The sequence below is a fragment of the Trematosphaeria pertusa genome (genome assembly GCF_010094035.1).
Source record: "Trematosphaeria pertusa strain CBS 122368 unplaced genomic scaffold BU26scaffold_1, whole genome shotgun sequence".
Classification (NCBI taxonomy): Eukaryota; Fungi; Ascomycota; class Dothideomycetes; order Pleosporales; family Trematosphaeriaceae; genus Trematosphaeria; species Trematosphaeria pertusa.
Genome location: NW_022987212.1, coordinates 1,423,175 through 1,448,774, shown reverse-complemented (window position 1 = coordinate 1,448,774; position 25,600 = coordinate 1,423,175). Strand labels below are relative to the sequence as shown.

The window sequence follows — 25,600 nt, the reverse complement described above, 5'->3', positions numbered from 1 at the left end:
CTCTACAAGAGTACGAATGGGCCACTAAGCTGTTCCTAACCCTTCCGCCTGTGGCTTTATCCTTCTGGTAGCCATTCCACCAGCGTACCTTACCACCATACGTCCCGGCGATCGGCATCCCGGGACGGCGTTGTACGAGACACCGCATCTCTCGGGACTATGCGGCGAGCACTAAATGTATTATGCATAGAGTCTACATCTTCGAATCGTCTTTTCCCATTGGTTATTTATTGATAGGAGCGACCTACTGCACTCGAAAACTCAAAGTCGGATTGAGTCTTGCACTCTATGACTCCAGCTCCATCTTCGGCCACGGATGACCCTTAGATCTCACCATCTCGATTGCAAGACTCCATCGCTCCATACAGAAGTGCCATCTTAGGGAAATTCACCTCTACACCGAGAAGAACTCCACAAAGAACCTCAAGCAGCACTGCCAACCTCCGCTGAAGCAGGCGCCCTTTTGCCCTTCGGGTGACTCTGGAATAGACTTGGTGGCTCATACTACACTAACATTCATAAATCAGTCACCCAGCGACACGATGACTCCCAAGGTCCCAATGGTATAAAGCACGAGCACCCAGCATTCCCAGCGTCCTCCTACCTACTCCTCGTTTGCATTTCTGTCTAAAGTTACAATGTCCTTCCTACGGCACCCTTTTCCTACCTGCTGCGCGGCAATCACATCGAGACTTCGCTGCTCCGCAAGCACGATGGCCGACGAGCCGGAGCCGGAGCCGGAGCCAGAAACTCTCGCTTCTATAAGACAGCGCATGCAGACGATAGGAACTGGATTGTCACCAGAGATCTTGAAGGACGCAATAGAGCAGGTCAACAGTATAAATGAAAAAGGAGGTACCTTCACTTCAAGGGACATTCTTCGGCAAAGTGGTGGAGAGTGGGCCGATCCGGCCCAGAGAATGGCGCGACCCGACTCCATACGCGTAATCTCGGTATACAACTACAGTGCTTCAGCTCCAATCTAGTAAAGAGCTAGCTAGCCTGAAAGGGCCCAGATACACTAGCATTCGCGGCGGACGTCATTGTGCCCTCTGGGTGAACCGTATCTTGGAGGAGGATGACGTGGACTCCCCGCCTTGTTGCGAGGCTGTCCAGGAGGATTTCCGCGAGGCAGGCCTAGAGTGGGAGGAGCCACAATTCTGCCAAGAGCTTGTCGGACACTTGACGAAGAATGCGAAAAGGATGAAACACGTCGACCGTATTGTGTGCTTCGGGCTTGGAAATCTGGGGCCCGGCACAATCATGGCCCACAAAGCGAGGGCATATCTACAGCATCTCACTGCAATAACCATCGGCAATGCCCTAGCAAAAGAGCAAGACCGGAGCGGTGGTGGTGGAAAGATCGACATTTTCGCGCAGGATCCAAGGTATTGCCGCAACTGCAAGGAATATCTGGGCAAGCAGGGCGTTGTTGTTGTGGACCATGCGGACGGATTCGCGAAGATCGACGAGCATACCTTTGTTCTCACGAACAGCGTCGGTATTGATGTTCGCGAGTTTGCCTCCCATATCCTAGCGCATACGGCCACAGGACTCGCTGGAATGCTCTGCGACGAGATCTACTCTGGCGTTACCTCCTCCAGCGTTATCTACTCCGTCACTCGTAAGCCCGACAGTCCCATCCTTTTACAGTGGAAGGAAAAGTGCATCAACAAAGGATTCAAGATGGGCGACGCAGGTCCGCTCGAGCCAACCCCGAGGTACGAAGGTGGAGCGCCCCTGCACAAAGAGGTCTGGGGTCAGATGAGATTGTACCTGCCGATAAACGGGCTAGAACCACAAAGAAATTGTGGTCGCTATATGCCATGCAAAGGATGGGAATCTTCCACCATGGACGTGAGGTGGACCTCGTAACCCTCGAAGACAGCCAATTAAACTAGCTTTCTTTCTGCCTCAGGTTAGGCTACGAACGGCCCAGGCACTAGAACCTTTTTATTTTGTTTTTGTTTTTATCTTTTTGAGCTGTGGTTCCCTAAGTTGTTGCAAATAGCTAGATAGCTAACAGTATATATCTCAGATCCTCAGAAGTTTCTCACATTCCAATAGAACCCCGGTAAAAGGTATACTATGACCTCCAAAAACTCGAAGGACGAGCATTACGGACTCATTGGGCCATTCTACGGTGTGATTGGTTAAGGATGGCGAGCTTCTCCCTAGCTACGTTACAAACCTCTCATTCTCACGCTTTCCCATCCAAACCTTGGAAACACTAAAACTCGGACTCTCGTTACGCACTCACCAGGCCATACCGCCATATGATTGGTCAAAAACAGCGGGCTTCTCCCTAGGTACGTCACAAGCCTCCTATCTCAACGCCCTCCCATCCCAAACATCTAAAACTTTCCGTCAGGATCAATCCTCGCCCCCGAGCGAGATTCACACGAGCTCTTTCTCTCTACATACGTGCGCTTACCAGTATATACTGTATTCCTCAAATCCACTCCGTTCGTCTATCGTTATGGAGACATTTCGGAGACTTCGTATGTGTGGGCGCAATCCTACCGGACAGTATCGGTGCAAGAACGCTAAAAGCTGATGCGCCACAGCGCCTGAAGAGCATAGTATTAGTGGGGTCTTGCTCCGTCTAACGTGTTTACAAGAGTCTTTCATTCCTATACGCACCCTGCAGCGACGTCCAGAGCGAAGTGGAAGGCTACATAAGAACGGCCTCCTTTCCTGAGTCTAGTATTCCAACACAATCTGCTTTGCATCACCTTGCACACACCTCGAGCCAGAAACTCGATCACAGCCTCTTAATCACGCACCCTATTGTCCTTTAGCACCATGGCGCCCCGCCCCAACATCGTCGACGGCCTCATCATCGGCGCCGGCCCCGCCGGACTCACCGCCGCCCTAGCATTCGCCCGCACCCGCGCAACGGCCATCGTATTCGACTCGTCGTCCTACCGCAACGAAGGCATCACGCACATGCACGCCGTGCCCTCAAGAGACCACATCGACCCGTACGAGTTCCGCCGCATCTCGCGCGAGCAAATCGAGACCCGCTACGAGACCATATGGTTCCAGAACGCGACCATCACGCAAGCGGCCAAGAAGCCCATCGGGGACGGCGAGAAGTACGACGGCTTCGAAGTGACGGACAGCGCGGGCCAGACCTACCGTGGGAAGAAGTTGATCCTGGCAACCGGCTCGCGCGACGTGTTTCCCGACATCCCCGGCTACGCGGAGAACTGGCCGCGACATATCTACCAGTGCCTTGCCTGCGACGGCTTCGAGCAGCGCGGGACGCCGATCGGCATCCTTGAATTCAGCAGCCCCATGCATGCGCACTACGTCGCCATGGCGCTGAACTTCGACCCGCGCGTCACCGTCTTCAGCAACGGGCCGATCTCCAGCGCCGCGCCTGTCCAACAGGCGCTGAAAGTCGCAAAGGCGCTGGGCGCGAAAGTAGACGAGCGGAAGATCGTGCGGCTTGTTAACAACGGGCCCTCGCATGTCGAGGGCGTGAGCATCGAATTTGAAACAGGCGAGCCGGTGACGCTGGGCTTCATCGCGCATAGGCCGCCGACGGTCAATCGAGCGCAGGACCTGGTAGAGCAGCTGGGGCTGGAGACGGTGGATCCCGCGATGGGTGGGCACGTCAAGATCGTAGACCCGATGTTCAATAAGACGAGCGTGAAGGGCGTGTTTGCGGCTGGCGATACGATGAGTATGATGAAGCAGGTTACCGTCTCCATGGCGGACGGGCTGAAGGCCGCTGCGGGGGTGGGGAACCATCTCGGGGCGGAGAAGTCTGCCGCTGCGCTGAAGGCGTGGGAGGAGAAAGAAGCGAAGGCTTGATGGCTAGTATTTGTTGACGAGGAAACTTCGTGAGTAGTAAGCACTTCTCCCTAGCACCTTAGGGCCCATTTGCCAGCACAATTCGCAACATCGCGACTTCCCGAGCTCCAGTCAAGAACTCCATCATGACTTCCTCATATCAAACTCCCTTCCTCCCGCCCGTGATAAAAGTCTCCAGCTCTCATACCTCCTTGGGCTAGTCAGCGTGCGCTCACTCAGCTTACTCAATGTCTGTTCCACGTACGTACCAGATACAACCGCCATCTCGCGCTCCAGTTCCTTCGAAAACTCCTGGAACAAAGGAACGACCCCGTAGCACGAAGTCGTACCCTCCTTCAGCAGCTTCCACCCGCCGAAGTTCGGCTGCGTATACACGATAGCGCGAGCGACAAGCTTTTCCCCCGCCTTGGGTTCGAGCTTGCGGCAGGTGATAACGTCGAAGCCATGGTTCGCGGGGTTCTAGGGGCCGTAGATGGCGCGCACGTGCTCTGATTTTCTGGTTAGTGAGGGAATGGGACGGCTTTGGGTTCCGAGCTAGGGCTTACCGAGCAGTACCTCCTTGAGCTCGCGCTGTAGGCGCAGCTCGTCGAGGCGGTTCATGGCGGAGTCGGCTTTGGCCATGGATGAGGGGGGCTAGGCGGGGTGGGGGTGGAGGTTGAGTCTGTATGCCTGGAGTGAAGTTGCTATGACGTTTTGCGATTTCCTACAGCGTCTGGTTTCACTGCATTCGTCCGTCCCAACCTACATTCACTTGCTACTAACTAGTATAGCCGAGGTCCTAAATAGCTTCAGTTTCAGTTTAGTTACCAGCAATCGTTCCGGGTGGAATACCCGCCACAACCTATCGTCATCTGTTGGCGGATATATAAGGTGTCATAACTGAAAGAGCAGAAGGATTGAACGATCCTTTCGCTACTGAAATTATCCCAGTGTCAGTCTCATCGGCGATGCAGGCAGATTTGAATCAGCCATCTCAACGCCATCAACAGGCATAACCAAAACCAGAACCAGAAGCCCCGAACACTACACCGCACCGTGCCCATTTCCATCCCCCTTCAGCCATCCTTATTCACTCAGCCGGGTTTTCAATGCAGACCTAACCAAACAGCAACATTACACCCCCTAGGCGAAGATGGGCCAGATCGCGCAAAACAGAGTAAATCCATACTCCACGCATAGTCAATACGCTGGGGAAAGAATATCCAACATGACGTCTAGTCTGGTAGGATGCGAGATGAGGCACCAGAGTTAAGAGCAATGAAAAAAAGAACGAACACGAGCATAATCCGCCCTCGTCCAGCACACGGCGAAGAAGCGAGCCGTACAGCGATCCTTCAACAAAGCCTACTCTAATAACCAAGGTGATCGTGAAGGAAGTGTGCGGGGGGGGGGAGAGAGTGTGTGTGTGTGCGCGAGGAAACTTTGCAGCAGTAAATCTCGGATACGGAGCGGCCCCCTTCCCCTTCGGAGCGCATTCCAACCTTCCTAAAAAGGCAAGTCCCGAATTTAGGTGTAGATTACTGCACAATAGCCCGCTACTTTTCACCTTCACCTTCACTTTCACAGTCACCGCAGGCATTCACCCGGTCAATCACGCTAAGATGGGACGACGCGTGTGACGTCACACTCGGCCCGTGCGCCGCAACACCAAGCTAGTCGACGTCCAGCACAACGAACGCCGACGACACGACAACATGAAAGTACATCGATCGAGGACACATCCTGCGACGAGTCATGCGACAGGAGAAACTGCGCTGCGCCACAATCCCTCCGTTCATTAATTAGTTTAGTTAGACACGAACTCGAACTAACGCACAGCGATTTCGCTGTAGTCCGGTCTGAGCTGCTGCCTAGCGAGTGAGTGATCGAAGATGCAGTGAAGTGTGGTGTGCAAATCTGCAACGGCCCGCAAGCGCGACGTTACGGGTAGTACAAAAAGGAGGGGGAAGACTTGGGACAGCCTTATTACGCCGCAGGATTGCAGCGGAGGCCGCCTGCCAAGCGCTTGTTGCCTGAGCTCAACCCCCTCTTTTGCTGTGCAGAATCGATGCACTCACGCCACGCGCAGGTATAAAGCTGGGACTTTTCCCCCTCTCTGCTTTCTTTTGTTCTGCTGTATACTTGATAACTTGGCACCGTCTACGAGGTTGTCGACTGTGGGGTACTGTACCAGTTATATCAAGTGCCTCATAGTACCAGCAAGTTCATCGACTGAACGAGCCGCCAGCCTTGCGACTCTCCGTCTACCTCTACCCACGCAAAGCTCTGCTAAGAGCGCTTCACCATGGCGTCCTCCGGCAGCGTCTTCAGCGAGACCCTGCAGACCATCACGACGACGAAGCTCGAGGAGCTCGCCGCGCAGCGCAGCGCCTTCGAGAAGCAGCATGCGGGTCTGCTCGCCGGCGCAGAAAAAGAGCTGGACCCCCTCACGCGCCTCCTGATGCTCGTCGACGGCACCAAGAGCTGCCTGGGCGTCGCGACGGTGCCGTCCAAGAGCGGCCGCGGCAATGTCCTCGTCGGCTCGACGCGGAATCCGCGCCTGGAAACCGATCTCAAGAACCTAGACCGCTTCCTGGAGCAGGCGCGCTACGATCCCTCGGTCTCGCCGAAGGTGCTGGAGGACTGGGAGAAGTCGCTGCTTCAGTACCTCGCTGTGCAGTCTGCGAAGTACCAGTATGCGGATCTGTACGGGAAGCTGGTCACGGAGTGGCTGTCGTCGGAGAAGACTACGCCGGCGGATGGCGATGTGGAGATGGCGGAGAGCTTTGAAGAGCTGCCTGGTGCCAAGAAGCTGGAGGCGCGGGCCGAGTGGGAGAAGGTAGTCTTCGAGCCTGCTCGTGTCGATATCAATGCGCTGAAAGGCTATCTCGAGGAGCTGTTCATCGCCAAGAAGAAGAGTGTCGCCAAAGCCATGCGCGACCTTCGCGAGAAGGTCCAGCAGTTCGAGAACGGGCTTAGCGGCCCGACCCAGTTCAATGTCCAGACCCTGAAGTGGGTCATCCAAGGTCTGCAGAGCTCTGACCTCCTCTCCAACGAGAAGCGCGAGGTCCTCAAAGACTTCCTGAGCAACGACATCATCCTGGCTGAGATCGCCGACGTGCTTAACATGCGCATGGCTGCCTTGGGCCGATGGACCTGGGGTGACCACGTGCCCCTCGAGCAGCGCCGCAAACTCAACGGCAGCTATAGCATCCACATGCACGAGGACCTTCTGCAGGCCATCTTCTTGCACTATATCGGCGTCAAGTGGTCCGTCTTCTTCAAGTCCGCATTCCTATCCCTCCGCAAAGAAGCATGGAAGACCAACCATACCGCCGTGCCCAAGATGGACCGCTTGCGTCGGCAATACTATCTTGGCCCTAACGGCACCGAGGAGCATCCCAATCTCGAAGAGAAACGCGCCAAGACCCACCGCAATCTTTACTTCGCGCACCAACTCCTCGACCACGACATGCAGCAGGTCGACATACAGGAGGGCGAAGAGGAAGCCGAGTTCGAGGAGTTCGCCGATCGACCCCGAAAGCGCGGGCGAGCGAAGCAGACGGCGCGACGTGCTACGCAGCAGATGCCCATGGCTATGAACCAGATGACAATGCCGCAAATGCAAATGCAATCCTACGGGGCTCAGGCAATGCAGACGGGTCAATCATCAGTGGCATACAGGCAGGCTCCGAAGAGGGCTCGTCGAATGGGCCCGACCTTATTCGAGGAGTCGTACGACGACGACGACGACGACGACGATGCAGACGACGAGTATCAACAGGTAAAGCGGCCCATGGAAGCGAAGCAAAACCTGCTCCATCTGCTCTCCACGGAGATCGTCATCAACCGGCACCTGTACGGCGAGCTGACCTGCTTCCGCTCCTTCTTTGAGTCTTGGAATCCGCTTCTTCCGCACGACACCGTCCTCACTACCCTCGAGTTCTTCGGTGTCTCGGAGAAGTGGCTGGCCTTCTTCGGCACCTTCTTGCGCGCTCCGTTGAAGTTTACGGACGACCAGTCATCCGCTCCTCGGCTTCGTCGTCGTGGTACACCCGGCTCGCACACGCTGAGCGATGTCTTTGGCGAGATTGTGCTGGCGTGCTTGGACTTCTCGGTCAATCAGGCTACGGATGGGGGGATGCTGCATCGCTTGTATGATGATATTTGGTTCTGGTCGAAGGATTACGAGAAGTGCGCGCAGGCTTGGGCGAGCGTCCTTCAGTTCACTCAGGCCATGGGTGTGCAGGTAAGCAGCAGCGACACGCCGAATTTCTGCCATGTTTCCCGCTAATGTTATCTAGCTGAATGAGACTAAGACGGGAAGCGTTCGTATCGCTCGCGACGCTGGCGTAGAGCTCGAGATCGATGATCGTCTTCCTGCAGGTGAAATTCGGTGGGGCTTCCTGTACCTAGACGCTGCCAGCGGTCGCTTTGAGATTGACGAGAAGATGGTGGACTCGCACATCGAGGAGCTCCGCAAGCAGCTGCAAGGCAAGTCGAAGAGCGTCATCGACTGGATCCAGGCCTGGAACACGTATGCAGCGACGTTCTTCAGCTCCAACTTCGGCAAGGCAGCGAACTGCTTCGGGCGCGAGCACGTCGACAAGATGCTAGCCACGCACCGGCACATCCAAGAGAGCATCTTCAACGGCGGCAACGTCGTGCAGTTCCTCAAGAAGACCATCGAAGAGCGCTTCGCCGTCAAAGACATCCCCGACGGCTTCCTCTTCTTCCCCGTGGAGCTGGGCGGCTTGGACCTCAAGTCCCCCTTCGTCGGGCTCCTCCAGATCCGCGAGTCCGTCAAGGAAGACCCCACCGCCTTCCTGACCGACTACGAAGAAGCCGAGCGCGACGACTACGCCGCCGCCAAGCGCGTCTTCGACAAAGGCGACATCCACGCCCTGCGCCACGACGCCGACGAGCCCAACTTTAAGCCCCCGCAGGACCCAGACACCTTCTTCCCCTTCGACGAATTCGCGCGCTACCGCGAGGAGTTCCGCAGCGCGGGAAAAGCGAGCCTGGTCGGCGTGTACCGGGAGCTGATGAAGCGGCCGGCCGAAGAGAGCATCGATGTGAGCGCCAAGGTGAGGCAGGAGATCGAGCAGCTGCGCGGCCAGAGCAATTTGCGCGGCATCACGGCGGAGCTGTATGGCATGGAGCCGTATTGGAAGTGGGTGGCGCAGATGTATGGGCCCGAGATGGTGGAGCGGTTTGGGGGGTTGAATGTGGTGGATCCGGGGCTGCTGCCTATTGGTATGGTGAGTATGTTCCGGCAGAGGAGGACGAAGTGGCAGGGCTAGATGGCACGATGGGTGCGTACGTACTTACCTACCTATGCTACTTTCGGTCGAGTCTGGCTTGGTAGGAGAGACGGTCTGTCAGTTGCTTTTTCCGGAAAATGAAGGCTGGTTGGAGAGAGGTGCTTGCTGTCTGTGGTCCTCTCTCACTGGGTAAAACGGTGACTCGGAATTCACTCCTTGGTCTGGCGACATAGCTGGGAACATAGCTACCCGAGACACGACGATAATGATGACTTCGTGATTTTCAACTTCGCCTTTTGATGCGTTAATCTGCCAGGCACTCGTAGTATCGCTAAGACAGCGCACGGCAAGCTCAGTTGAAAATTACTATGCGCACTCTCATCTGCCTGCCATGGGCGACAAGAATTCACCGCCCTCTCTGTCTCCACAGGGCTCCTGTGCGGCACGAAAAGAAGCCATAATGGTAAGCACAGGCTTGCTTTGCTGAGAACCCCGGGGCGCTTACGAAGCATGGATTGCGAGCTAGTTATTCATATTCGCCCCCACTCGGGAGGTGTGATGGGCGTGCTGCCACTGATGATTAGAAGTTGTGAATGCGAGAAGGCAAGTTGTGCGCTCCGGGTACGCAATGTTGTGCGTCGCGAGATCATCGCTTGCCACGGGAAAAGTAACGAGTGTACCGCTTGATGCAACGTCGACTAGAAGCTCGTGGGGAAATTGCATGGGTGGCGATGATCAGGGAGTGGAGTTGCGCGCTCAGAAGACATCCGGCATTTGAACGTTCGCCTTCCCTTGTCAGAAACCTGGCTATGGTGGGTCGTGAGCGACGACAAGGATACCTGAGGCAGGCTTGTTCGGAAGAGGGTGGTTGGGAGAGAGGACGCTGGCCGGGCATTGGGCGATAAGGGGGGCGACGAGACAATGCAAGAACGCAGCACGCTGTGATTGCGATGATCGGAACTATGCAAAGTGAGAGCAGGCATATCTGAGACGAGCTTGACATGACGATGTTCAGCGTGTTGGCGAAGGTTAGTTCGGCATTGGTCCTCAGTGGAAGACATGAGACCGAAGCTGCAGCCCATCACATTATGGTTCGAAAGAGCTGCGAACTCGTCGAAGGCTATCACGGCTTGCTGCCCCATAAGAATCGGTCTGAGGCCGTAGAGGCGTGGAAAGTCCATCGGAGCTAGTCCAATGAAAAGTGTCCGAGTGACCGTGCGGATTGGTCTGGCAGTTGGGCGACCAGGACAGATTGATGAGAGGAGGCAGAAGTTCCTCTCGTCTTTAGGGGTAGCTGCGAGATCCGCTCGCCGTGACGCCTTCCACAACGTGAAATGGTCCTCGAGGTGTATTGCACAACTGCATAACCGGCAATCAGACGAATGCCCCATAGCCTTTGCTGTTCACGTCAGCCTACCCTCGAAGCCGTGCTTTGATATTTTTGCCGGTTGGGCGCTCCAGGTGTCTTGGTTTCTTGCCACTCGCTAGCCATAAGCCTGTTGCCTTGAATCTCAGGCCGCCACTGCCTGATGCCTTGGGCCGGGGCAAATGCGGAGACGACATACCGGTAGAACGTGCTAGGGAGACGATCGTTCGACCGCCAACTCCAACAGCCCTGATATGCCGGGGCCTGCATCCGAAAGCCGGAGACGGGACATCGGCGAGAATGGCGGGCCTGGTGGAAAGGGCCGAGCAGGGGCAGGATGTGACAGTGGCATTGTTCATCACAGCAACGAGGCAATCGTTCAAGGTCTGTTGGTGGAATTATGAGAGGGGCTGGTTGCATTCCAAACTGTATTCCGTCTCTCAGGAAGGCAAGGAGGGAACTGATACCGTCCCGCAGCCGTCCCGTTGAGACTCGGAGGTTGAACGACGCGGTCTCGTCCATCGCAACCCCACCCATCGCAACTGACGCTAATTGGGGGACCGAAGGTTGAAGAAAACGGCGGAGACACTGGCGTCGTCGTGTGTATGTGAGAGAACCGTCTCGCATTCTCCGCTAGATAGCAACCCGTCCCTTCAATGACAGTGAGACTCCATGAGCGTTGGACGCACATTGGTGTGCGAACCGCATTTGGGCGAAAAGGCAAACTCAAAGGCTGACGGAACATCGGCTCCGGGCCAAAAGGAAGGCCCTGATTGAAGACACTTGAGTGCCGCGGGGGTAGGAATGTTCGAGCCGGGATGGAACGAGACCTCGTGTTCGCCTAGAAAGCTTGCGACGAATTGAACTCCGTTCCTGGATGCGGAGTCTAGTCTAGGTCTACAGCTTCTGATGGGACCACAATTTGCTCTTCAGCCTCCGGGATTGCTCGAGCTAGGGGCTAAGGGCGTGGAAGTGGACTTTCCCCTCCCACGCCGTGTCTGCCACGCCACGAAATGGCTGGAGGGGATGATCGAGCATGATAGACGGTATCGGGCCCCCAGTTCGTTCTAACAAAAGAAATGCGGATGCTGACGCAGTGGCCAGGGAAGGTGTACCCGGATACGGACGTCATTGCAAGCCGTGGTGGACCTAAGGGACGGGTGAGGAGACGGTCGGGTTCGCAAGCCCACGAGGGAGACAGGCGACAGGCGCCGCTCCATCTTCCTTTTTCCCCGCCTGAACGGTCTCGTAGTTCGGGATATTAGATATCACAAGTGTTGGCGGGTCTGGGCGATCTGATTTGTCGGTGGTCGTCGTGCGCTTTGATTGGCGATCACCCGCTGCCGCTAGGGCCCGATTCGAAAGGGTCGCGTCCCCCTCACCCAAACCATCAAAGACAGTTCCAAAACTCGCAGACGATCATGCCATCATCGTATAGACCAGAGCTCAACAGAATTCTGGCCGCAAGCCTCGTAATTCCAATTATGGGCTCATCACGGACTCCCCAAATCACATGGCGGATGTAATGCGGCCAGAAGCGCCGACCCCATGCCGGCACTCAGCTACCCCGGCATTCGCTACGCGATTGGCCCGCCCACCCCGATCGCGTCTTCCGAAGCTGTCCAACGGCGAGGCGCATCAACGAGTTGCCTGTTCCTGGCGGCGTAGAGCCCCACTCGGGCTGGCCAAAGGGATGAGACCTCGATATTTGTACTGGGAGGCCGCGGCGCGGGCGCGCTGACTGAGAGGCTCGAAGTACCGGGACCCCTGAAAAGGTGTCGCGGCATGTCATCCAGTACCCGCGACGGAGCGCAGCGTAGCGTCGCTGCGGGTGTTCCACTCGTGCCTCGATCTGGACAATTCTGCATAGACCCCTCAGCATGCACTTTGCCATTGTGGAGATGGGCCCTGGCCCACGGCGTAGCTGAGGAGCGGACTGTGCCGTCTGAGGAGAGGCATATATCTGGCCGTCCTGTCCCGTGCTTCGAGGAAGTGGTGATGCTCCACTCTCATTTTCATCCCAAAGTCAATTGAAGAAGTACTGCACTGTACTTCAACCTTTCCATTCGTTCACCATGAGGTTCCCACCGGCAGAGGTTCTGGCAACTTGGCCGAGACCAAACTACGTCGACCCCGTCACGCGGGGCCCTGGTCTCATGATCGTGGAGTTGACGCTGGTCCCGATTGCTCTCACATGCGTACTCTTGCGGCTCTGGATACGAATTGGTTGGCTCCACAGGAGTTGGTGGGACGACTACCTGATGGTGGCCGCGATGGTGGGTTGTGAAGTCCGGTGGCACAGGGGCGATTGCTGACAGGGACCAGATCTTCTCCTGTGGCACAACAGCCTTGGTCATTATGGCGACCCAATTGTACGGGTGGAACATCCATGTCTGGGATGCGAAGCTTGCGACATTGGAGACCGGTCGGAAGGTGGGTGGTCCGCAACCACTGCTCAGTATTTCCTTCTGACACCGTCTAGGCATCAATGGCCGGTCAAACCCTCTTCGTGCTCGCGTCGAGTTTCGTGAAGATGTCTATATTGGTGTCGTACTTCCGCATCGCGCCCGATAAGTCGCTGTTCCGAAAGCTCATCTGGGGGACGTTTGGGATCGTGTTTGCCGCCTTCCTCACCTTCCTCATCGCGCTTTGGCTGCAATGCATGTGTGTACATCCGCCCTATCTCTTCGCCCGAGTGCTGACGATGGCAGGCCGATTACCAGCTATTGGACGCTCCTTGCCGACAGCCGCGACTGCATCCCAGAAGGCCCGCCTCTTATAGTACAGACTGTCATCAACGTGGTAACCGACTTCATGATATATGCCCTGCCCATCCCGACGCTCTTTAGCCTCTCACTCCCTATGTCGCAACGCATCGGCCTCGCCGTGCTCTTCTCGGTCGGCGGTGTCATCGTCGTCGCCGGCAGCTTCCGCGCGTACTGGGTCCACTACGTCCTCTACAAGACGTACGACGCGACGTGGTACGGCTACGAGATCTGGCTGTGGACGGCGATTGAGACGAACGTCGGAGTGGTATGCGGGTGCATCCCCGCCCTGAAGCCGCTGCTCTTTCCGTCGCGGGCGCGCTCGCAGGGCTCGCGGTACGCCAACGGATCCGGCCACAGCCGGCGCAGAGAGAAGGTCACGCCGGTCATCGAGCAAGTCGAGATGGACACGCGCAAGTTGACCGACAGCGATTCGCGACCGGTGACGGCGGGCGCGCACGTCCACGTCAACTCTGGCGTCCGGCCGATGAGCGGCAGCACAGACAAGAGCGGGTACGACGTTGAGCAGCAGAAGTCGTACATGTACTGAGCCTCTCTTTCCTCTTCTTTCCTCGCTCTTTCCTTGAATTAATACAGGCATACGGTGCACCCGCAATTATTAGTAGACTGCTGTCGGATCGCTCCTGCTCGGCACACCGTGTCCGCATTTCCTTCAAAAGCATCGTCACCTCCATCATTCTGCTTTCTTTTCTCCGGCTTCGGGCGCTCTATATCCCCCTGATTCGGCTGTCAGCGAAGGTGTTCAAGCGGTACGCAGGTAATGCAATCACGTCGACCCATCTCCTTTGCGCGTGTTTCGTGTTCTCGAGGGGCGCGGCTTCCCTTCGCGCAACAAGCAAGTGCGTCTCTGTAGGGATGAGGAAGGCGCGCTCCGGCGATGCTGCCTCCAGCATTCCACCAACATACACAGCAGGTATCACTCACTCCGCACTTCAACGCTCGCATCCTGTCTCATCCCTCTCCCCCGAATCGCCATCGACTCCAAGGTACGTCGCTGCGACGCCTCCAGCGCCACGGTGGTCGGGTCTCGACAGTGGTGCGACAGGCCAGCCTTTCTATTTCGTCTCCCGTGTTTGCATTTCGCTTTTCCGTCGTCTGCGCTCCAGATGTCACGTCACTCCCACTTCTCTTCTCGGTCGCATTGCTCAGTCGTTGCGGATCTCCTCTTCCCAGCGCCCTCCTGCACAGTTGTGAGGCAGCCGTCGGCGGCGGGCCGAGGTTGGTGAGTTGTCATGCTCACTGCTGCTGGCTGAGCTGGCTCTGAGGTCCAACGCATCATCCACTCAGCATGACGACGCGGCCCTGCGTTGCGCGAGGCTGGGAGCAAATCAGGCCACCACGCAGTCGGACCGCTATCCCGCAGTCACATATCGACGTTATGCTGGGCTGTGACGGGCACTCCAGCCCTGTATATTCGAGGGCACGCGGTGCTCTTGAAGAGTCAGGAACCACCCGTTGGCGTGGGCGAGGCGGGTCCTCAAACGTGGCGTCGGGTCGGGGCTGAGCCTCGCGAGCCTCGGCACCACGCAACCGGCGCATCGCTGTGCATAGCGCATCATGCAGCATGACATCTGCAGGACAGCTGTTCACCGCATTTCACCGAGTCCTCGCGTAACTTTATCGATTACGACGCCATGCGCTCTGCGCGCCTCTCCTCGCAGGCAGCCAGCAATTGCTGAGGTCAGGACCAAGGGAAGCGGCGGGAAAATAGCACAATTGCTATTCGCACCGGTTTCCTAGGCTACGAATAAGGTCAGGGGCTGGGGTTTCGAAAATTAATCGCAACGCCTGTGCAGCAGAATCCAGCCCGCCAAACGTCATGATCGAAGCCCAAAGCGCCCGCGCACGACCGTCCCTCGTCCCAGTTTTCCCAGACCGTACTTTTTCCGACCACTTGCCGCTCGTTCGAGGCTGGAAACCCGCGAGCTGGCGTTGAGACGGCAACCAGATTCGGCCTTTAGCGCTCTTCATCCCGAATCATTGCCAACGCACCGTGCAGCCGAAGGCCAGTTCTTACCAAAAAGCAGATTCGAAGGCTCTTGGGCCATGCCAGCAGCCGAATTATAAGCTGGTGGTACGTCGCCATGTCCCTTCTGCTCCCAATTGATCCTTTTTCGCAATGAGGTACCCTACAAAGTGGTGTCTTGTGCTACCGCTACTCACATATTTTTCGCTGACAGCCTCAGCGTGGCCCACCAAGCCGCATAAACCACCAGTGTGCATCATCGGCGCGGGTCCAGCAGGCTTGACAGCAGCGAGCAAACTCCAAGACAAAGGTATCAAGGCCGTAGTCTTCGACAGGCAGGATGCAGTTGGCGGCAAATCCCAGGTGTATTACGATGAAGAGTGAGTGTTGCACGACATCGAGCGGAAGCGCCATAGACGCGGCTGACCACCCTCCTAGAGGAATATTCCACCCGCTTGGTGCCGCCTTCTTCTCGAACGCAACCTACCCCGAAACCTTGAAAATCATCGACGAATCCGGCGTCTCCATCGAAGAATTTGCACTCGCGGGTGCAAGAGAGCAGTTCTTCTTCAACATCACCACCGGCGCAACCGAACCTGTCCCGGCACCCTCCCCCCTCTTTCTGCAGGCTGTGGCAGCCGAGATACCACGATATATACAGCTCTGGAATCAGGTCTTCAAGCCGATCGACGTGATCAGCTACAAGGTGCGATTGGCAAGAACGGTGTTTGCTGGATGCGAGGCTAATACGACGACAGAATGGTGTTCCAGACGACCTGACCGTTTCCGGCGAGGAGTGGTTTAGGAACAACAATTTCACCGCACTTCCCATTTTGCTCACCAACCCGCTAGCGCTATATGGATATGGCGACATTCGGATCGTTCCGGCAGTAAGTTTCGTCGTCGCCCTGAAACCGGGGCTTACATGGATGTTATGCAGGGCGCTAACACGTGACAGCTCTACATTCTACAATACTTTACACCCGACATACTAACCGGATTCGTCGGCCAACACAATGTGTACTACACGGACTTCAACAAGATTTGGGTGGAATGGGTGAAGAAGCGGCTCTGCGAGACCCCGATTAATCTTTCGCACGAGATTCGTTGCATCGACCGCTCAGGAAAGAATCCTGTTATTAAATATACCAAACCGCACGGCAACTTCTACAAATGGGGCAAGCAAGAGTGCTCATCGCTGATATTTGCGTTCCCGCCGAATATCGAAAACCTCGAGAGGGCTGGTCTGGACTTGACCGAAGAAGAGTACGACGTCTTTTCAAACGTCGGCACGCACAACTACTTCTCATCGGCCATAGAGTTCGCACTCCCCTTCGGCGTATCATATATCGCTAACAGTTCGGCGCCGGGCGTGCCGCCACCCAACATCGGCGAGCCCGTGGCTGTGCTGCGCCTCAGCGAGGCCTCCAACATCTCGACATCCTGGTCTTGGGGGCCGTATATGGAATTCCAGTCGATCCAGTCCGCTGAGGATCTGCTCGTTTCGACCTTGAGCGAAATCAACAAGGATCCGCGTAATGAGACCGCGCCACCCGAGCCGTTTACCCAGGAGAATGTCAAGGCGTTCAGGAAGTGGGATTATTTTCCCCACTTTGACAGTGAGCCGCTGCGTAATGGCTCCTATACCAAGTTGAATGCGCTGCAAGGGTGTAACAAGAGTTACTGGGCGAGCGGGCTCAATGGCATGGAGATCGTCGAGTGGGCGGTCCGTGCCGGACTGGACGTCGTCGATTCGTACTTCTAGGCGTCTGGTGCCCAAAAGGAGGAGGAACAAAACTGGGAAGGTTATCGTCGCTTCGCACTATACCCGGGCAGGAAGAGGAGGATTTAAAATCTGGTTTGGCTGTCTGTTTGCGTTTACGAGTCTCACGAGTCTCGTTCTGGTTTGGCGATTTGGCTCTGATGACTTGACTTTTGTATAGATGGATGATTGATACCTCGCTTTCGTGTACGCCTTCGATGAGCGTCATGATCACGCCTCCGTTACGACTACCGCATGGATGGGTTGGCATGGGATATGATTATGACATGACCACTTTAATGGCTTGTATATTAGATAGATAATGTAGATAATGCTCGTTGCTTGATGCTTGCTCTTAGCCGCCTTGGTTATCGTTTTAAGCGTGTGGCTGCTGCCCGGCTGGTCCATGCGTTTGAGGGGAGAGTGTGTTTTGCTCGTGAAACATCGAGATCGATGCGCCACGGGATGCTTGCAGAGTATTGCACCGCGCCCATTCGCTTGTCTCCTGGGGTTCTAATCGCCACTATTTATTCATTCCGCCGCTCCGCTCCGCTCTGCTATCCAGGATAGACTGTATGAGAAAAGCTAGATCGCGCACATGCACACACAGCGATGGCTCCGCTCCGGCCGTTTCATATCCTGCATGCCCGGGCGGTCTTTGCCGTGCTCTTCTATGCACGTCATCCCGCTCGCTTCGTGTGCGCATGCAAGTTTCCGGTAGATAGGTACTAGGTGGTATGCGGACGCTTGAGCATAGTGCGGGCGAGCGTCGCGCGTTCTAGAAGGGATGGCGCTGCACTGTGGTGTGGTGTCTGATATCGGAGAGATGAGTCTGCTGATAACTGTGTCTTCGCGTGGTGTAGGCTAGGAAGGGAGGGAAGCTATGCCTTGGGGTGGGGAGATGAGAGGACGATGGGGGAAGAGGAGGTAGGTGGTGGGTGGTAGGGTTTAGACGATGGGTTTAGAGTATATGTGGGAGGAGTTGCGTTGTGTTAGTGTAGAGGGGGGAGAGAATTGCGTGCGTGATGTAGGACGTCTCTGGGATCTGGGGACACTGCATCTTCCCTCAGGAAGATGGTTAGCGAATTCCGCTAGTGGACATGTGTTCGCAAGAGGTACCCGTGCTAGATCGTTAGTTCGATGTGTTCTCCACGTGGTGCGCTGCGGCTACCTACCCGTCTTCTCTCTCGCAGTCGGTACGTCCAACGGTGTCGATTCAGATCAAGATATTATATTTCATGGGTTGAATAGCAGGAGCGAAGGTGGAGAGGGGAAGTTAGTTGGTATCCCGCTTACAAACACACCACCCAACGTACTGCCGTTCCTGGGTCGGTCCTTCAACCCTCATGGTCCCGGGCTTCTTCAGACAGTGAGTGGGCTTTGAAATGTTTTTTCAGGTGCAATTGTTTGCACTTTGTTGGATGGGGAGGTGTGCGGATGGACACGAACACACCTGCATAATCGACCGTTGGGGGATTAGGGCTGCGTTGAAGCCGGGGGAAGCGGGTGTTGTGCGTTTCTGAAATATGATGAGAGATCTTCCCCAGGCTTTGTAGTCATCGTACTAGTAGGATAATAGTGTTGTTATGAGCGCCGGTTGCTGGTGATGAGATGGGACGGGATGGAGGTGCGTTATCGATAGGAATATGGCGCTAACTAAATACGGTATAGCGTCAAACTACGCCGCTGCTATTGTGGTAGACGTTCTGCTGAACAACGTACCACAGTGGTAGCACTGCATTGGACTTGTAACCTGGGATTAGGATACTAACAATTCATTATCATGAGAGGAATTTGCGAAGCCATTCATCGCAATGGAGAAACGGCTTTCCAGTACCCGCGCACGTGGAGCTACTGCTCAAAGGGGTATCGCTTCCGCTTCGCGATTGAAGAACGCCCCACCATCCACAATCTTTCGCGCTACAAAGTCCACATTTACCCTACAAATGTACATTTAAGCTTGTCTTGACTTTCGGTCTAAAGGCGAGGAACCCGCCCTGAGAAATCTAGCGTCCACCTTGTTCTGTCGACTCAACGGTTGGTCTACTAGAGTTTGCCGACATCACCACATATTGCTCATATATATCCTACATTCGGAGACCTTCAAGCCACTTGGTCCTCGCTGCGCATGCAAAGTAGCCGCATCGCCCACCGAGCGAAACTAGGTGTATTTGAAGGATCAATCCTCCTCCAATAAATAGTCCGCTCTCACCCACATGTCTCTCCAAGTCGCATTCTCACCTCTTCACCAGCTTCCCAACCCTTCCACAGCGCTTTCCACTCCCATTCTCAACCTACCCTTCTTCTGCCCCGTCACAATGGGCCAGCAAACAGCAGTAGACCTCGAGTCCCACCCCGTAACTTTCCAATCGACCTGGAAAGGCAACCCCGACCCCACCGCCCTCCCCTTCCCGCGCGACAATCCCCCGTTCCAGCTGACCGCCATCGACTGGCACCAGCTCTCCATCACCGACGACCAGTTCACCGCGCACACCTGGGAAGACCTGCACCACCTGATCAGCACCGACCAGCTCAACGAGCTGAAGCGCTGGCCCTCCTTCCTCAAAGCCTACCTCGCCTGGACCGCGCACGTAAAAGCCAAGTACGGCAGCGCAACGCAGTACCTCCTCCAGCAGCGCCTCTTCTGGACGCCGCTCAACGCCACCGGCGCGTTTAAATTCGTCCTCAGGAACCCGACGCCCTTCGCCGACCCTGAAGATTACAAGATCATCAAGAACGACTGGACGTATGCGGTTAGCCCGGGCATCGCGCACATCGTCGTGTGGTCTAAGCAGCCGCTGCCCGTGGACGACGAGGGCGCGCTGACGGATGAGGGGAGGAGGATTGTGGAGGACTTTGTGAGGAGGGAGTTTAGGGTTAAGGCGGGGGAGTCAGGAGATCGGGAGGGCAGCAAGGTGCAGTGGTTTAAGAATACGACGAATTTGCAGAGCGTGAGGAGTTTGGAGCATGTGCATGTTTTGGTGCGGGATGTGGATGAGGAGATGTTGGCACAGTGGATGAATTAGGTTAGGTGTGCGGGTGTAGTCGCTAAACTATTGGAATAGAAATATGGTGATGCATTTCTGAAGCTGGGTATTTTTGCTCTCTTTCTTTTTCTCCTTTTTTTTCTTCTTCCTCTGCCTCCTCCTCTTCCGCCTCCCCCCAAATTTATCCTAAGAACGTCGAGGACAACCGCTGTATGGGTTTTTGAGATGCTCCATCCAGGCGCTCACACGGTCCGGCAAGAAAGCTGGGGAGACTCCTGGTGTTGCTGGCTGTTGGTGTTCTGGCAACTTCCTTGTTGGACATTGGGCGTTTGAGAGGCTTGCAAAGACGCAGCAATAGAGCTAGAAGGGGCAGTTTTGTTAGAGTGCCTGTGGCAGTGCTTCTATAAAAGAGGTCACTCACTCGAATCGTTCAATTTGCTTCTCAAGCCGTCCAGCCCAGGCATTCTTCCTCTCGTTCGCTTCTCTTATCCGATCCCTCCACACCAAGTACCTAACACGGCGGAAAAATGAAGACCACGGTGTTGCTTCTTCCCACGGTCTGTTTCGGAGCCTCTTTTGCAGAAGATGAACCGCCATTTTTTCACGCCTCAGCGTATTCCAATCTAATATAACCGCTATCCTGGCGTGTTGAAGTTCCGGGTCAGTAATATTATCTTGAGCGTAAACTTCATTCGCCCTCCGGCCCAATGATCGAATATTGGCTTCGTCCAGAATAAGATCGGTATACAACGCAATTCGATCTTTTATGCCGGCCTTTACCACGGAAAGTCGCCAGAAGAACCCGACCGCGAGGATATAAACGAATGTAAGGATGCTGATAACATTTGCGGTAATGGAGAGCGGACTGTCTTGACAGGGTGGACAAGCCGAGGCAGACATCGGGTTGGTAGGGCGTTTCTTTCGCTGTCTTCAAGTGTGTGGAACGAACAAAGGTTGTAGGCACAGGCGCGATATTCTAAGCAGGTTGAGGCGACTTTTATGTTCCCCCAAGTCCTTCGTTACCTCAATCTTGCCCAATCATCACTCACAGACATCGTGTCACGGATGGACACTGTTGAGATAACACAACGTGGAGGAAGCGTTGTGATTTGCTTGTACCGCGTTACTCTAGGCTGCAGCACAACTTAAGATACTATTAAGCTGGCTACGAGTACCACCGTTTATTAGCGATGAGTGGGCCGTCCATAGATCCTCCCAGAAGCCCATGACTTGTGTGCTCCAGCAACCTGTGGGAAACGCTGTTTGTACGTTAACCGAAGTGTTGGGAAAGGGACATGTAAGATTTAAGGCATATGCATGTGTCGGTGAGCTTTTCTGCTAGTACTGTATATGTAGTATGCTCGCGTCTTCTTTATGACGAGGCCGAGCGAATCGATGACTGCGCGACTGCGCGCGTGTCGGTGAGCGATATGGATAAGCAGGTTTTGGGTAGTAGATGAATTAACCTAGCTGGGTTTAGGCGTATGTGGTAGGCTATTGATATAGCAATGATTTTCCGACGCCGAGCTTCATTGCTCTCTGCCTCGCCAAATCTTCCCAGGAATATCGAGGACATCGCCTGCGCGAGTTCTTCAAATACCCCAATTAGACGCCTGAGTGGCTCGTAGTGCTCGTCACAGGAGGGATGCCTTGGAGAGTACTGTAAGGAGTTCTTTCTGTATGTTCCGTGGAAAGAGTAGGAATAAACGAAGGATCCCTGTTCTTGTAAATTTGCTCCCTATCTCATTTTATCCGCTAGAGCTGATAGTCTCTTAAAAGCGAACGCGTCTAGGCAAACGAAGAGGTTCTATTAGACTAGGGAGCCTTCATGTGTTACTACCCTCTCTGCGGAATCGCGCGATGCATCGGGAAGATCTTTCAGCGAGCCGTGACGGGCAGTGGGGCCTTGCGGGGACGGATTGGAGCCCCGTGGGGACGAATTGGAGGCTAGTGAGGGAGCCCTAGGAGCCCTAAGGGAAGGAGGTCCCATTAGCAGCCGCGTGGCGGTGATCGTGGAAAGGTGACACTCACCTGGCATCTTCAATCACGATCCTGAGCCTCTCAGACCAGACGTTCGTCCTCTCCACCGCTTCTTTCATCTGGTCCCTTGCCATCAAACACCTGACACTGAGAAGTAATCCGGTCAACAGTGCTGTCTCCTTCCATTTCTGGGCAATGAGATTCTGTCGCACAGATTGAAGGGTTTCGATTTGTCTGGCCAGCATGCCGCTCGAGATGGTTACTCGTTTTTGCGATTCCCCTTCCAAGCCCTTTGGTGCTCTCTCCATCAACGCGCGTGCAGCGTCCTCGACGTACATAAAATCGATATGCATAATCTCTAGCTCTTTTAGGGCTTTCTTTACCACGGAAATCCGCCAGAAGACTCCGACGGCGAGGACGTAAACGAGGGTGACGATGCCAATAACATTCCCAGTTATAGAGAGTGCGCTGTCTTGGCACGGCGCGCATACTGGTGCGGACATCTTGAGGGACTTTCTGTACTTGGAAGACTTGGAAGAGTTTGGCGAGGCGGAAAAGCGGCGAAGGAAGAGAAGTGATCTGAGGGGGAAACGGAGCCCTTTTATCTTTCGAAGATGCTTCCGGGCCTGAATACATGCATCAATCGACAGCTCCAGTGGCAGCCGTCGAATTCAGCTCATGCATGCACGTCGCTCGTTTCGCACATTTTGGGGGCCAGCCTTGCAACCTGTTCAACACCTGTTGGCCCTGTGGCTTAGTCTCACTCTCGCCACCAATGGCTCTGCCGATAATATTCGTGAAGCGGTATGCGCTGTATGTGCTGGGTGGGGTGAATACCTAAGGTACTGATGCGCGTCCGGTCGAAGTGGTGTTCGACGAAATCCGCTCTCATGTGGCACACGTGCACGGATCAGCCCTAGGCACTAAACTCCACGTGCTCCTACTTCTTCATCTTTGGTTTTCGTATTCCTCTACCTATACCCACAATGACTGCTTTAGAAAACGGAACCTGACGTGATGAACGGGCGAAATGTCATGCACTTCAATCTTACCGTACATATACGAGTTCTTCCATTTGTGAGAGCTCTTCCAGCAAAGGCTCTCCACTCAATGTAATATCAAGCATGAAAGCTCTCAAACAAGCCCTTAAGCATACTAACAAAATCGTCGAATATTGCACTAGAACCTGCTCTTCTGCGACCATTCTTTCCGGGAAAATCTTATCAAGGTCCACAACAAATTCCTGGGACCCTCCAAACGGCAACGGCACCTTCAATGATCCGGCCCGCATGTTGCACTCGATAGAGCCCTTGAGTGCGGATTCGAAATGCCGAGCGGAAGAGTGCAGGAGAGTGGCGAATTCTTCGTTCGTCAGCATGAGCACGCTGACCATGGCATTCACTTCTTCCTTCTGGTGCGCTAGGTCCCCAAGGACCTTGTCTAATTTGTATATGGCGTCGTAGAGAGATCGGCTTGGTCTGTGGGAGTTGATGTACCGCCGTCCGAGATCCAGTGCCTCCGCGAGCTGCTTTCTCTCAGTGGCCGATATGCTGAGTAGGTCGATGGCGTCTTTGACTCGCATTGTAATGTATGCTAGCATCCGTTGGGAATTGAGAAGGAGTTGAATGGCTCGATGAGAGTTCGCGCCCCCAATCAGATAACTCTCTGGGTGCCATTTCAGAGACAGTAAGCTGTATGCTAGCCTCTGAGCGTCCGCTCGCCGGACGAAGAAGCTCTCCTGAACCTTCTTCCCGGTGATCCGCCAACCAAGCCGGACCCAACCACACTCCGAAGGGACATATGTCATGTCCATATATTCCTTAAGCTCTGCAGTAAGTGTGCGATCCATGTGCAATGGCTCGAGGGATAGGATGGGTACGGTGCTTGCACCGAAGGGCCGTGCCACGCGAATCATGCTTTCCTCTCTGTCAATCACCGGCTCTAGCCCGAAAGCGATAGGCTCTTCGCCGAGCTGCTGGACGGATCGAACCTCAGGCTGTCCGAATCCAGTAACTGTCCGTCTGTGTCGCGGTTTGGTGAACGAAACGCCTGGAGTAGACACCTGGTTCTCTTGTTTGAAGGTCACAGTGTGTAGGTCGCGCATATCCTGCTCCTCGTCTGGGCTCTCGGCTCTGCCGGTCTCTAGCTCGCAAAGATCGACCAGGCAGGATATATTCACCGGATGAGGGTAGACACCCCATAGCGACCATGAAGAGGTCTTTCAGTGGTAGAGCTTCTGGCTGGATAACCTTCAAGTCGTCCATTTGAGTGGGTGTAAAGCCGATCAAGTCACAGGTAGCGCCCTCGGAGTCTTTGCTTTCCGTACGACTGTAGATTACGAACTCTCCTGTGATTCCATGAAGCCTTTGACGGACGGTTGGTAGAGACTCCACGTTGTCGTCGGTGGCGCTGGAAGAGAGTCCAGTATTTGCGCGCTTCAGGCCGGACACATGCAGTGACATTGATGTCCCGCGCCTACGCAGTCTTCCCATGTCTGGCCGAATTGTATATCTACCCAGTATTCCGATTGCAAGGATCCACATGCGATGAACAGGCATCATCGCTTTCCCGTGTCGAATGGCAAGAGTATCGCCCGTAACCCATAGAGCCCCATAAGCCTTCAGCAGGAAAGCAAGCTGGACCCAGTTGGCATTAGCTCTTGTTTCGCAATACCGGGACGTTTCCCAGGATAGCTGCTGATGAGAGTTGCTCTGATTCTTAGTGCTCTGCTCCGAGATGAACAGCGGCTCTTTGGTCAGAATCGGGGCCCGTATCTTTTGCATGAGCCAAATGCTTGGACCCAGGTGTATGCCTTTGGAGATGAATGTGTTGGTCTCGTCACTGATCCCGACGATGGCTTGATGTCGTTCGGTCCGGTTCGCCCTCCAAACCAATATCGGCCCTATCACGCCGATCAGGGCTACAAGAGCGATAAGTACAGCCGCCCACGTCCCAATAGCGCTGGCAAGTTCAACGTTTCCCATGACGGGGTACAGTCGCGAGTAGTGTGAGGCTCTGTTGTGGGGACACGACAAACAACGCCGGGGCGTGGACTGCTGATATGGTGATCGTACTTTTTGGTGGTGGCATGACGATTTCTGTTTACGGACGCCGTGGAGTTTGATAAGGCTCGCGCCTTGGGACCAATGATCTCTTACGAAAAAAGCCATTCTGCATGCCAAGGCTTCAGCTCATCACTTGCAGGTAGCTCCAGGTAGCTCGACTTAACAGCCGTGTGCAGAGGACTTGTGTTCCTGATGTGGGGCCGGAGTTCTGTGCGAGCAGAGAGGGAATGAGGAACATGGGAGGCTGGCTGTGAAGTAGGACGGGGCTTCTGGATGAACGGTGGGCGAAGCGAAGGGACACCAGAATCCAACCATTTTCTTCGGAGCAGTATCGGAACGCCAACTGCTCCAATGCACCCCAGCACGGGGGGTGGTATCTATTTCGCGGACCGGCCGCGCATGCTAAAATTAACTCTAGCTCCGCCGCTACGCTATCGATTCTTTGCTCTGGCGTCGTCCTTCTCATCAGCTTTTCCGCAGGATTCAGAGCTGGCTTTCGTTTCTCGGTTTTTGTATACTCCTCATATGCCTCAACGTAGACCGACATGCAAAGCCAGCCTGGGCGGAGAGAAGTCCCCTTCCCATGTCCCAAATGGCGTACAAGAAAAGAATACCACAAGAAC

At 55.0% G+C, this 25,600-nt stretch overlaps 11 protein-coding genes across 11 annotated transcripts; 6 read left to right on the top strand and 5 right to left on the bottom strand.

Annotated features, from left to right (window-relative positions):
* The first annotated feature begins 479 nt into the window (after nt 1–479).
* BU26DRAFT_13679 (uncharacterized protein) lies at nt 480–1,095 on the top strand. Its single transcript, XM_033819762.1, has one exon. The coding sequence runs from the start codon at nt 639–641 to the stop codon at nt 984–986; it is 348 nt and encodes a 115-aa protein (XP_033691051.1). The 5' UTR covers nt 480–638; the 3' UTR covers nt 987–1,095.
* A 1,295-nt stretch (nt 1,096–2,390) lies between these two features.
* On the top strand, nt 2,391–3,982 carry BU26DRAFT_13676 (FAD/NAD(P)-binding domain-containing protein). The gene has a single exon (XM_033819759.1). It carries the CDS (start codon nt 2,806–2,808, stop codon nt 3,820–3,822), a length of 1,017 nt encoding a protein of 338 aa, XP_033691050.1. The 5' UTR covers nt 2,391–2,805; the 3' UTR covers nt 3,823–3,982.
* BU26DRAFT_557519 (uncharacterized protein) lies at nt 3,957–4,443 on the bottom strand (the record flags this gene model as incomplete). Its single annotated transcript, XM_033832466.1, has 3 exons — nt 3,957–4,012; nt 4,071–4,281; nt 4,378–4,443. The coding sequence occupies 3 exons, from the start codon at nt 4,441–4,443 to the stop codon at nt 3,957–3,959; spliced, it is 333 nt and encodes a 110-aa protein (XP_033691049.1).
* Nucleotides 4,444–5,754: 1,311 nt separating this feature from the next.
* On the top strand, nt 5,755–9,207 carry BU26DRAFT_13437 (uncharacterized protein). The gene is made up of 2 exons (XM_033819708.1): nt 5,755–8,050; nt 8,106–9,207. The coding sequence occupies exons 1-2, from the start codon at nt 6,107–6,109 to the stop codon at nt 9,102–9,104; spliced, it is 2,943 nt and encodes a 980-aa protein (XP_033691048.1). The 5' UTR covers nt 5,755–6,106; the 3' UTR covers nt 9,105–9,207.
* Nucleotides 9,208–9,670: 463 nt separating this feature from the next.
* Nucleotides 9,671–10,718, bottom strand: BU26DRAFT_13490 (uncharacterized protein). The gene is made up of 2 exons (XM_033819720.1): nt 10,631–10,718; nt 9,671–10,459 (listed from the first exon to the last, which is right to left on the bottom strand). Exon 2 carries the CDS (start codon nt 10,454–10,456, stop codon nt 9,764–9,766), a length of 693 nt encoding a protein of 230 aa, XP_033691047.1. The 5' UTR covers nt 10,457–10,459; nt 10,631–10,718; the 3' UTR covers nt 9,671–9,763.
* BU26DRAFT_13550 (uncharacterized protein) lies at nt 10,272–11,284 on the bottom strand. The gene has a single exon (XM_033819741.1). The coding sequence runs from the start codon at nt 11,056–11,058 to the stop codon at nt 10,474–10,476; it is 585 nt and encodes a 194-aa protein (XP_033691046.1). The 5' UTR covers nt 11,059–11,284; the 3' UTR covers nt 10,272–10,473.
* Nucleotides 11,285–12,416: 1,132 nt separating this feature from the next.
* BU26DRAFT_13396 (uncharacterized protein) lies at nt 12,417–13,862 on the top strand. The gene is made up of 4 exons (XM_033819700.1): nt 12,417–12,707; nt 12,757–12,864; nt 12,914–13,095; nt 13,143–13,862. The coding sequence occupies exons 1-4, from the start codon at nt 12,507–12,509 to the stop codon at nt 13,744–13,746; spliced, it is 1,095 nt and encodes a 364-aa protein (XP_033691045.1). The 5' UTR covers nt 12,417–12,506; the 3' UTR covers nt 13,747–13,862.
* Nucleotides 13,863–15,264: 1,402 nt separating this feature from the next.
* BU26DRAFT_512943 (FAD/NAD(P)-binding domain-containing protein) lies at nt 15,265–17,282 on the top strand. The gene is made up of 4 exons (XM_033827510.1): nt 15,265–15,563; nt 15,622–15,889; nt 15,942–16,073; nt 16,142–17,282. Exons 1-4 carry the CDS (start codon nt 15,337–15,339, stop codon nt 16,946–16,948), a joined length of 1,434 nt encoding a protein of 477 aa, XP_033691044.1. The 5' UTR covers nt 15,265–15,336; the 3' UTR covers nt 16,949–17,282.
* Nucleotides 17,283–18,878: 1,596 nt separating this feature from the next.
* BU26DRAFT_536371 (uncharacterized protein) lies at nt 18,879–20,023 on the top strand. The gene is made up of 2 exons (XM_033831342.1): nt 18,879–19,145; nt 19,198–20,023. The coding sequence occupies exon 2, from the start codon at nt 19,264–19,266 to the stop codon at nt 19,969–19,971; it is 708 nt and encodes a 235-aa protein (XP_033691043.1). The 5' UTR covers nt 18,879–19,145; nt 19,198–19,263; the 3' UTR covers nt 19,972–20,023.
* A 1,493-nt stretch (nt 20,024–21,516) lies between these two features.
* BU26DRAFT_512939 (uncharacterized protein) lies at nt 21,517–22,492 on the bottom strand. The gene is made up of 2 exons (XM_033827509.1): nt 21,964–22,492; nt 21,517–21,902 (listed from the first exon to the last, which is right to left on the bottom strand). Exons 1-2 carry the CDS (start codon nt 22,413–22,415, stop codon nt 21,743–21,745), a joined length of 612 nt encoding a protein of 203 aa, XP_033691042.1. The 5' UTR covers nt 22,416–22,492; the 3' UTR covers nt 21,517–21,742.
* Nucleotides 22,493–22,960: 468 nt separating this feature from the next.
* BU26DRAFT_573886 (uncharacterized protein) lies at nt 22,961–24,896 on the bottom strand (the record flags this gene model as incomplete). Its single annotated transcript, XM_033834311.1, has 2 exons — nt 22,961–24,130; nt 24,288–24,896. The coding sequence occupies 2 exons, from the start codon at nt 24,894–24,896 to the stop codon at nt 22,961–22,963; spliced, it is 1,779 nt and encodes a 592-aa protein (XP_033691041.1).
* Nucleotides 24,897–25,600: the final 704 nt, after the last annotated feature.

Coding starts and splice junctions, on each gene's coding strand:
- BU26DRAFT_13679 (XM_033819762.1), top strand. CDS start 639: ATGTCCTTCCTACGGCACCCTTTTCCTACCTGCTGCGCGGCAATCACA.
- BU26DRAFT_13676 (XM_033819759.1), top strand. CDS start 2,806: ATGGCGCCCCGCCCCAACATCGTCGACGGCCTCATCATCGGCGCCGGC.
- BU26DRAFT_13437 (XM_033819708.1), top strand. CDS start 6,107: ATGGCGTCCTCCGGCAGCGTCTTCAGCGAGACCCTGCAGACCATCACG. Junction 8,051..8,105: donor CTCAGGCCATGGGTGTGCAG/GTAAGCAGCAGC, acceptor AATGTTATCTAG/CTGAATGAGACTAAGACGGG.
- BU26DRAFT_13490 (XM_033819720.1), bottom strand. CDS start 10,456: ATGGGGCATTCGTCTGATTGCCGGTTATGCAGTTGTGCAATACACCTC.
- BU26DRAFT_13550 (XM_033819741.1), bottom strand. CDS start 11,058: ATGCGAGACGGTTCTCTCACATACACACGACGACGCCAGTGTCTCCGC.
- BU26DRAFT_13396 (XM_033819700.1), top strand. CDS start 12,507: ATGAGGTTCCCACCGGCAGAGGTTCTGGCAACTTGGCCGAGACCAAAC. Junction 12,708..12,756: donor ACCTGATGGTGGCCGCGATG/GTGGGTTGTGAA, acceptor GACAGGGACCAG/ATCTTCTCCTGTGGCACAAC. Junction 13,096..13,142: donor GCGCTTTGGCTGCAATGCAT/GTGTGTACATCC, acceptor TGACGATGGCAG/GCCGATTACCAGCTATTGGA.
- BU26DRAFT_512943 (XM_033827510.1), top strand. CDS start 15,337: ATGAGGTACCCTACAAAGTGGTGTCTTGTGCTACCGCTACTCACATAT. Junction 15,564..15,621: donor CAGGTGTATTACGATGAAGA/GTGAGTGTTGCA, acceptor CCACCCTCCTAG/AGGAATATTCCACCCGCTTG. Junction 15,890..15,941: donor TCGACGTGATCAGCTACAAG/GTGCGATTGGCA, acceptor ATACGACGACAG/AATGGTGTTCCAGACGACCT.
- BU26DRAFT_536371 (XM_033831342.1), top strand. CDS start 19,264: ATGGGCCAGCAAACAGCAGTAGACCTCGAGTCCCACCCCGTAACTTTC.
- BU26DRAFT_512939 (XM_033827509.1), bottom strand. CDS start 22,415: ATGTCCGCACCAGTATGCGCGCCGTGCCAAGACAGCGCACTCTCTATA. Junction 21,903..21,963: donor ATCGTGATTGAAGATGCCAG/GTGAGTGTCACC, acceptor TCCTTCCCTTAG/GGCTCCTAGGGCTCCCTCAC.